We start from the raw sequence: 9,391 nt of genomic DNA, 5'->3' as shown, positions 1-9,391 counted from the left end.
TGTGTGTGTGTGTGTGTGTGTGTGTGTGTGTGTGTGTGTGTATACAGGGTAACTTTAGATTCTTTTCCCACTTAAAGTATGTTGATGCAATAAGTTAGAGTAAAACAGATATAGTTTATTTCACTCTAATTTATTGCATTAAGTCAAAATTCTTCAAAAAAGAATAAATATCTTATCACCAAAGGAGTGATGTAAATATCTGAGTATAAAATATTAACATAACTTTGACTTAGTATACTTGTGCAAAAACAAAAAACAACTAACAAATATTAAAACATAATACTTACATCTATTCATATAAGCTTCTATATTCTTCATACGTTTCACGCTGGCATGATCGCAATCTGTTACCAGGGCTTGAACTGTGTCCAACAAGCAGTCGATATTCGTGACGCTTCTAGGATCCTTTATACTCTCCTCCAAAGCCCGTAGGCGTCTCCGCCTATCCTCATCGCACACCGCATCCATCTCTCCTTACAGGAGTTTGGATTACTGTGCCTCAACAATGTACTGTTTCTGTCGCATTAAAGACTATCTATTGTAAGGCTAAATGCAGTAATAACTCGGGCGAGGTATAACTGCGACATCTGATGAATGCTCCATACTTTCTAAACAAACAAATATTGTAAATGTAATTATACATATGCCAGGTCTTTCTAGGAAATTATTTATGCTTTCCAGTTGAGATACAGGGTGCTTTTCATTTGATAACACAAATCAATGCAAGCCTATCTTTGTTATTCTATCAATACCAAGAAAGATAGAATGATGTTTATATCAATTTATGGTACTAAATGAAAAACATCCTGTATAATAACACAGTAATCATAGGTCTGTTTTCTGTAGCTAAATCATGCAGTGTACACTTTTGGAAGTTAAAGTAAAATAAATATATATTTGATATTTGGCAAAAACGAGATAGGAAGTTGTAACGCAGTCTAATGCAGGAATAAAAAAACAGACTCATATCTTTGTTTAATAGGAACAAACAAGGATGTAATGATTCACTGTGTTATACTGGAGATGCGTTCCGTTTTCACGCTCACAAGCTGTAAGCATCAATTCATCTTATCTACTAAACAAGAACAAATAAAACTTACAAACACAAAATGGAACGCATTTTGTATTTTATCACTCTGTCTTGGAAAGGACCCTATATAAACAATATATAAAATTCTAGACGCGTCGCATCACCGAGTTCACTTTACATATTAAATTAATATGACATAAAAATATTTCATAAACATCATGGATCGAGAGATACAAAAACACGCGTTTGTGCGGCTTAGCAATATTTTCAGTTCTTATGTAATATACTGAATATACAGGATATATGAAAGAGGAAACATGTAATGTTACAGTGTTATTATACCATGTCAAGGTAAAACAAACAACTGGAAATGCGTAACACATAGACGTTCGCTGGACGTACCTCATACGATATGTCCACGTAAACGTAGTATCTCGGAGCACGAGCTCGCGGCAAGGACATTTCAGCGACGGTAGAGCGTAAAAATATGCGTGTCGTTCAACAGGACAATGACTCATCCGCGCGTAATTTACGATACGACGATGATCCGCGCGCGTACAACAAAGAGCGATCCCGACGTTCTCTTTCCCTTGAAGACGCCGACGTCCTCGAGAGTAGAGCGTGAGGGAGGTTACGTCAATGTCCAACGGTTCTACGACGACACCGACACGTCGCGAACGTGTCAAAGACGAGCGACACGCGCGCGCGGCGCGGCGCGACAAGCCTCGCCCTCGGCCCTCGCCTGATTCCCTGTAGATCGGAGGACGCGAGCGCGATCGCATCGCGTCTCTCTGGGAAATCCAGGGCAATCCAGGGTAATGAAATATCGCTCGCGGGGGTTCTCCTGCGATCTGCAACCGCCAAAATGCTACTGCGCCTGACTGCGCCGCGCTGTAATCTGTATCTGGCTGTACCGGCGACGTACGGCGTATCGCCTACATAGTACGTACCTCACCTCACCGACGTCACCCTACGTCCCGTCGCTGGCAGGCACTGTCATCCAGACGAGAGAAATCTTCGGGAGGAAGATGCATTATTCCGCGAGGCGCATGGACATACAGCTGAGCCGTGCGTGCGCCATTCGGCCAATTCCGGAGTATTTTGGACTCTGGCCAATTCACAACGGTCGTCAAAAGCCACAGAAATTGAGAATCCGTCTCTCTCTTTCTTTCTCTTTTTCTTTCTTTTCTACTTTCTTTTTTTAGCTTCTTTCTTGCTCCATCTGCCTTTATCTTTTTCTTGTCTCCAGTAACGCGCGCCGTTTCCGCGCAGATAGAAATCCTAACGAGCGATCCTCTCGCAACGTCGTCGTCGTGTCGTCGCGTCACTCTCACGACGAATCCGTGTGGTACATGCGGTCGTCCACGACGATCACAACCCGGGAAAAACGACGGACATCACGTTACGGCACTTCCGTGGCTTCGATTCCTCGCTTTCCGCCACTTTCCACGCCGGAGGATTATCGATCGCCGCAATGAACGTGTTCGGTCTGAAATCAGCCGGAGGAGGCTTTGCTTTGCGCGTTACCGCTAGCGGGTAGTGGATACTGTATAGTGTACTGTGGCCAAAGAGGCGAAAGAGGGGAGCCAAAGCCAAAGGCGGAAGATAGGGAGGGCGCGCAAGCACGTCGTTGACGTCGTTCGAGGTCGAGACTCGAGACTCGAGAACAGAGCAAGCGTCAATCGCTTCGAAAAGCGTCGGCAGAGTCGACAGTGTCGACAGTGTCGGCACTGCTTAGCACGGGCGATTGAGGCAACTGGGGGAAAGGAAAGTGGAGCCTTGAAAAGCTAGTAGTGACGACAACGACGACGACGACGATGATGCGAATGGTGCAGAATGGTGCGATGGTGGGAATTCTCTCGGTCTAAGATGGCGTAGCGTTCTGCTACGACGCTAACGACGCATGAGTATCGGCGAGGTGAGTGGAGCTGAACGAGTATCGAGAACGATAACGACGAGATCGTCTCCCAGGTAGAGTAACAGGCTGGCTAATTTTCCCGCGCACCTCACTGCGTTTCTCTCCCATTTGGCTGTTAATATTGTACGCTGTATTTATAGCGCTAACGGAAATAGGTGAGTACGTAACGTCATCGCACGGGCCGCTTCCTGGCACATGAGCCTCCGATTCATTCTCTGGTGATTTTCCTTTCACATTGTAGCTCGAGTACATGTAACACATCGCGAAAATGAGTTTACCCTGCGATTGGCAGACCAGCAAGCAGAAATTGTCGGAGCGTGGCCAGTATCTGCTGGAGACTGGACAATGGTCCGATTGTAATTTCATTGTCGGCCAGGAACCCCAGCAACAGACTCTCAAAGGTCATAAACTGTTCCTGGCTATGTCCAGTCCAGTCTTTGAAGCTATGTTTTTTGGTGGTATGGCAGAGAAAAATGATCCAATACCGATAAGGGATGTTCAGCCTGAGGCATTCAAGGCTCTACTAGAGTATATATATACAGATAAAGTTGAACTTGGTTCCTTCGAATTGGCCTGCGAGTTATGTTACTGCGCCAAAAAATACATGCTGCCATCCTTGGTAGAAGAGTGTACAAAATATCTGTGGTGTGATCTCTCACCGAAGAAAGCATGCAGAGCATATGAGTTTGCCAAGCTTTTTGAAGAACCTGTCCTAATGGAGAAATGTCTACAGATCATACGCACCAAGACAGATCAAGTTCTGAAGGAAGCTAGCTGGGAAGATGTAGAGCTAGGGACCCTTCTCAAAGTTTTGGAGCAAGACGATTTGCAGATCAGTTCGGAGATAGAATTATTTACTGCGATGGAGCGATGGGCTAAATCGGAATGCTCTAGAAAGTCTCTCGATCCAACCAATGAAAAATGTTTAAAATCTGTCATTGGAAATGCTCTCTTAAAAATAAGATTTCTGAGTTTGACACCACAAGAATTTGCAGAAGGTCCTGGCTTGTCTCCTTTGCTCACGAAAGATGAGGCTTTCGCTATACTGATGAATATTCTGTGTACTGGCAATAAAACTATGCCTATGCCCGAAGGTTTTTGCACGAATTCAAATAGCAGAGCAAAACCATCTAAGGCTCACACGAATCTTGGACACTCCATGGGAGTGTTTCCTGTAATAAATGTAAAGTCATTTTTTTCGCATTTTCATATACTTTTGCAAAAAATTAAATTACATTTCTTAAGATGTTTAGATTAGCAAATTATTAATATTCTTCTAAGATGCTTATTAACATCAAAATTATTAAATTGCTTGTGATATTATTACTTTAGTTTTGTCCATGATTGCATTTCAAAATCGAAAAATTCGATGCATGGATTGGATATATATATATATATATATATATCTCGCTATGTTTAAAATCTCTATTCAGTTAATGTAAATTTAAATAGATTTCTTCTTTTGTTTTTACAAATATATTTCACACTTTTATAATAGTAGAAATAAGAAATATGTACACGCAACATTTCAATATTTTCCTTATTGAATCCATTTTCCTGTTTAGATGATGACTTCGAGACATATTTTTCCTCCGTACGGTAATTTAAACATTCCTGTACGTTCTGGCTTTTTAAATGATGGAGAATCTAGCAGCAGTACAATGCGGAACACATCACCGATACTAGTGGATGCGAGCATAAATAAAGATTCTGGAAACTTGCCCAATACTTCTTCCACGGCAGTAGTTGTTCGCGAGGGACCAAAATATTATTGTCTCAGATCGGTAGTTCAGCAAACAGATTGCTTAAATACAAACGTGTTGGACTGTTCCGTCACATTCAGTGTAGATAAAAATATTTGTGTGGTGGGTGTACAGGTTCCTACGCAAATCGCGGCGGTAAGCTAGAAATTGTATACATATGTAATTTACTATCCGTCCAGTGTATACCGCTTATACATCTCATTCATTTTATTTATAGGCGAGTAATTTCACTCACGCTATAGATGCCGATTCGTCTTATACTGAAATTTTATACGCTCATCTCCTCGATTGCGACGGTACCAGATTGACGTATACACATTTCACTACTAAAGCGAATTTTGGTACTCTCGTGGAAATCACTTTCAATCGACCAGTTTACATTCAAAAGCACAAGGTTTGTCATTATATATAATTTTTTTACTGTGTATAATCAAATGTATCTCAAATTTATAAAATAATATCTTTTTGCATATTCTCAAACATCAAAGCTCATTTTTAAGATTTTTTTGATTGATAATTGTATTATAGTATTCTCTTTTTAATAGGTTTATCGAGTTGGCGTCGTATTTAATAAGGCTGGATGGTATCCAGTAGGAGTTTGCGCCCAAAACATGTCCTGTGATTCTGTGTTCTTCTCATTCGGTGTGGGTAATACTGCACATGCAGTTCGTGATGGTCTTATTCGATCCATAGTTTTCACATATCATTAACACAACGAAACAGGTGACAGATAAAAAATACCATACATATTTTACATTTATTGTGATAAGATAGAAATTTACTCTTATGTTGTACATTATATTTATTATCGTTATCTTATTTTTTAAAGCTCATCGATGTCTTTCATTGCAACTTTTATGACCTTGATGAAACTGTATCAATTTATTCATTGATTCTAATTATAAAAATACAATTTATTCTATAGAAATTGTTTTCTTTTATTATACAGTCAGTTGAGTCAAGTGATGTTATATTGTACAATGTACTCTTTTTACAAAATGACGAATCTGAATTTGACTATTTAAATCCTTTTATTATCTTACCCCCTTTTTTACATGATATAAATTTTTTCATATTTCTATTTTTTCAATACAAAAAACAATTCTTAAAAATACAATATAAAAGGTAAAAAAAATTAATTTAAAAGTTTCATACACAATTCTATGTTTTAATTATATCTGTTATAAATAAATCACGCACGCACATTTATACACACACACACACAAACTATCTTTAAATTAATTACACAAAATACATAGGCTTATACATTTATACTGTTTTTTTTAAAGATATATTTGCGATTTCTATAATATCAATTACTATTAATGATAAAACATTTTATAAAATAGAATCAGTCTATACATAAATATTTTTATGTTTAACTTTTTTACCTTTTTACAATATTATGAAAGGACTTATCATTATATGTCATCCCATATTCGTAACACTTGTTGCTCCATTATAACAAAATATTTCGTCATATACACATGTGTGCATTTATAAGCAATAACATTTGCCAAATTTTTTTATAAAAATACACTAATATCGTCTGTTTTGTAAATGTCATGTGTTTCAATATATAACGTCCTAATTAAAAAAATATTACATCTTGTATAACACAGGTTTTGTAATGCTTAAACCTGGTAAACTCTTATGTTTTATGTACAATGAAATCCCAAGTATCTTTCCATCTTAATTTTATTACGTCCTTGGCAGTGAGCGCTGATGTCCCATAACTAAACACAATGAATTTCTTGAACACATAGATGATAAAAAGTATCCAAGTAATAATACCACATGTTATGATATACAATGAAATGCTCCATGCTGGACGATGTGTACTGAAATAGAAGATATAACAAATAATTCATATAATTATTTATGTGAACAATAGTAACAGAATTTAAACTTGCATCTTTAAACAAACAACGTACCTAATTAAATAATACAGATGATCAATCATGGCTGCCGTTAATAAGACTTTGAAAATAAAAGCTGGTAAATAGTGATGCAAGAATAAAGTTCGTTCAACGAATAAAAAAGGTAAGAAATGAAGCAAATATCCAGCTAATAATACGTAAGCGTTGTTAACAAACTTTTCCCACTCTTCCTCTGAGATATCAAAACATTGTCTTTTTCTTCTCATCAAATAGAATGTCAATATTGTTACATATACAATTACTGAGATCGTACCAGAGTACCAAATCACAATATTCCCCAAAAGATGCACTTGTGCCTGAAACAATGAGTCAAATGTTTACTTTATAAAAACCGAAAGCGAAAATTTAAAACTATCTATCGATAAAACGTTCATTAGAAACATTGAACGGAAAAAAATATAAAAACAAAAAAATATCAAATGTAATTAAAATATGCCTAATTTTGTCTTAACAATATGTGTTGATTAGTCAAGCGTTTTTATGTAAAATTTTCCTACTAACATTGCTCTCGTTAGACACCCAGTACGCGATCCCGCGGGACATAAACGGCCATTCAAGAGGTCCACTGGAATACATGTGGCTGTTTTGACCCTCTTGGCCACTAAATAACATCTTGACTTGCAGCTCTGCAAATTTCTCCCAGAAACTCAACGCGGTCGCCTGCAATGGTATCATCTCCGCACTGATTAGTTCCCGTTCCCGTTGCTTCTGGTCTTCACTTTTAGTATATCGATGTTCTTCAACGTTCCATATGGAATTGGTCTGGTCTATCAGCCGATCCGCCACAACTTCATGCTGATTGAAACCCCAATCGGGCAATTGCCTCCCGCTAAACTTCAATGCAAACTCGGCTCCATTCGCGTGCACGTGTATCAGCCGCACTTGACTCTGAATCGCATGCCATGCGTCACCAGAGTGATCCCTGTTTGTGATTTCCACTCGCCATAGATTCTGCGCTGGCATAGACACGTTGTAATCAATATAACACGACACTTCCTGGCTCTGCGGCGTCATCGGTGCCGCAACATCATGCGAATTTAACGCTCTGCTCGTGATCCCATGTACCAATTGAATCACATCGCCATGCCGAATGGGTTCGCTAGGTTTCGTTACTACTAAATCATTTTTGTCCGGCTTCTTGACGATCCACCAATTGTTAACATCTTTAAATGAATAACAAGTAACTTGCTGCTGATGAGAGCTGCCGCGACCATCGGGATACCGCAACGGATACACTTGATTATGACTGTGCAGCCAACAGGCTCTGCCGTACGTGTGTCTGAGAGTAATCTGCGAACCATGCGTCACTTCCAGAGGTTGTCCTTTCGTGATGCTGGCAAGTCCTCCTTCTAGACTCGCTTGAAATGCACTTGTCATTACTGAGTCATGTGGTCCTGCCTTCGAGAGTACTGCCAAATGTACGTAGAATATACTTAAATATACGGCGATAATAACAGCGATTAATACAACGAATCTTAGTAAAAGATGAATCCACAAGATTGTGTTTGACAGAGTCTTTCTTGAGAGCAAGGACCAATAATCATGAGCGATTAAGAAGAGAGCGAGGGCCATGGAATAAAATCCAACATATTTGACGCTGTAAAAAAATACTTTAATTACATTTAATCGAGAGTAAATATAAGAAATGAAAAAAGACTGTATTTATACCATAATGCACATGTTAAATTTGCAATTCCTAGTATCAGCCATATCCACCAAGACGCTGATGTTGGTTGATCCATAACTTTCCGAAATTTTATAATACACAACAAGCCGAGCAATGAGAAATACATCAAGATACTTTCCATCAAGACAAATCTCGACTGTGTCAACAGTGCGTTATCTAAAATAGCAAGTATCTATATCAGTTAACTATGTCAATACAATCTATGCGTTATAGGACAGCAATAATAAAGATATAAATTTAATTTTAGCGAAGCTATCAATGGCTGGATTTAATTTTTAAGTTACATTTAATTTAATTTAATTTTTTTTTAAGTAACAAATTATGTGTATATGTGACTTATACTATATATACAATAGAATCTCATTACTATCGTTATCTTCAAAAATAACAGAATTTAAATATTAAACGTGCTACATTTTTAATCATAAGACAGAAAGATAGGATATAATATGAAGGAGATGAACAGCATACTACAGTCGTGCAATCTTCTGTTCTAATACATTTTCTAATTTGAGAATAGAAATTCTACTTTACTCTTACCGAGTAAGAGTAGAGTTCCACCAATTGCTGCCGCCCATTGCTTCAAACCCAATTCCAGGACAAGATAATATCCTGTAGGAATCAGTAAACTGCCGCATATCGCCGGTACTAAGCGCAACGCATACAAAGGAATCGCATCGCTGTAAGGACTTCCGATCCTATCAAACTTGAATTGTCCATCGAATCCAGCCAAGTACGCCGCTGCAGAGATCAATTGCTTCCCTAAAGGCGGATGGGAGTCGAAAAAGAACGTCCTTTTCATGTATAATCCAACGTACTTGCCATAATGTAGTTCATCGAAGCTGTAAAACAGACAAGTAATTATAATAGACTAATATAAATAATAGATAATAATTGAAAAGATAGATGAAAATAATCAATATTAGATTTTAAATATTAGATTTTAAATAGACATTAAATTTTGATTTATAATCAACCTTATAATCGGCTTTATAAATTTCACTACTCTAACCACATGTTAAATAAGAGATAAATAAATTTATATTATATATA

General features: G+C 37.9%; 3 protein-coding genes across 5 annotated transcripts in view; 1 reads left to right on the top strand and 2 right to left on the bottom strand.

Moving 5' to 3' along the window:
- The window catches only part of LOC108684955 (rho-associated protein kinase 2), an 11,877-nt gene extending 9,428 nt beyond the window's left edge, over window positions 1-2,449 (bottom strand). For 2 of the 3 annotated variants that reach the window (XR_001931656.1, XM_018189521.1), the window contains exons 1-2: window positions 1,981-2,449; window positions 288-608 (exon numbers count right to left, since the gene is read on the bottom strand). Coding sequence is in view for 2 of the 3 variants with exons in the window: in XM_018189521.1 (XP_018045010.1) it covers window positions 288-468 (181 nt within the window). In the remaining variant the exon portion in view is untranslated. Of the gene's footprint in view, window positions 1-287; window positions 609-1,432; window positions 1,770-1,980 lie in introns of those variants that run through there. The other variant, XM_018189522.1, reaches the window with a different exon arrangement.
- Window positions 2,450-2,581: 132 nt separating this feature from the next.
- On the top strand, window positions 2,582-5,639 carry LOC108684956 (BTB/POZ domain-containing protein 6-B). The gene is made up of 5 exons (XM_018189524.1): window positions 2,582-3,103; window positions 3,190-4,131; window positions 4,514-4,846; window positions 4,929-5,105; window positions 5,257-5,639. Exons 2-5 carry the CDS (start codon window positions 3,217-3,219, stop codon window positions 5,419-5,421), a joined length of 1,590 nt encoding a protein of 529 aa, XP_018045013.1. The 5' UTR covers window positions 2,582-3,103; window positions 3,190-3,216; the 3' UTR covers window positions 5,422-5,639.
- A 625-nt stretch (window positions 5,640-6,264) lies between these two features.
- The window catches only part of LOC108684861 (protein O-mannosyltransferase 1), a 6,530-nt gene continuing 3,403 nt past the window's right edge, over window positions 6,265-9,391 (bottom strand). The window contains exons 2-6 of the mRNA XM_018189386.1: window positions 8,879-9,209; window positions 8,320-8,494; window positions 7,153-8,248; window positions 6,646-6,947; window positions 6,265-6,552 (exon numbers count right to left, since the gene is read on the bottom strand). Coding sequence (XP_018044875.1) covers window positions 6,363-6,552; window positions 6,646-6,947; window positions 7,153-8,248; window positions 8,320-8,494; window positions 8,879-9,209 — 2,094 coding nt within the window. The 3' untranslated portion in view covers window positions 6,265-6,362. The remainder of the gene's footprint in view (window positions 6,553-6,645; window positions 6,948-7,152; window positions 8,249-8,319; window positions 8,495-8,878; window positions 9,210-9,391) is intronic.

The sequence above is a fragment of the Atta colombica genome, unplaced genomic scaffold, assembly GCF_001594045.1.
Source record: "Atta colombica isolate Treedump-2 unplaced genomic scaffold, Acol1.0 scaffold141, whole genome shotgun sequence".
Classification (NCBI taxonomy): domain Eukaryota; kingdom Metazoa; phylum Arthropoda; class Insecta; order Hymenoptera; family Formicidae; genus Atta; species Atta colombica.
This window is presented reverse-complemented; position numbering and strand designations above follow the sequence as displayed.

Bases quoted from the DNA above. Each gene is read 5' to 3' on its own strand.
- LOC108684956 (XM_018189524.1), top strand. From the start codon at position 3,217: ATGAGTTTACCCTGCGATTGGCAGACCAGCAAGCAGAAATTGTCGGAG. The intron at 4,847-4,928 runs GTAAGCTAGAAA...TTTTATTTATAG, and splicing joins TTCCTACGCAAATCGCGGCG to GCGAGTAATTTCACTCACGC. The intron at 5,106-5,256 runs GTTTGTCATTAT...TCTTTTTAATAG, and splicing joins TTTACATTCAAAAGCACAAG to GTTTATCGAGTTGGCGTCGT.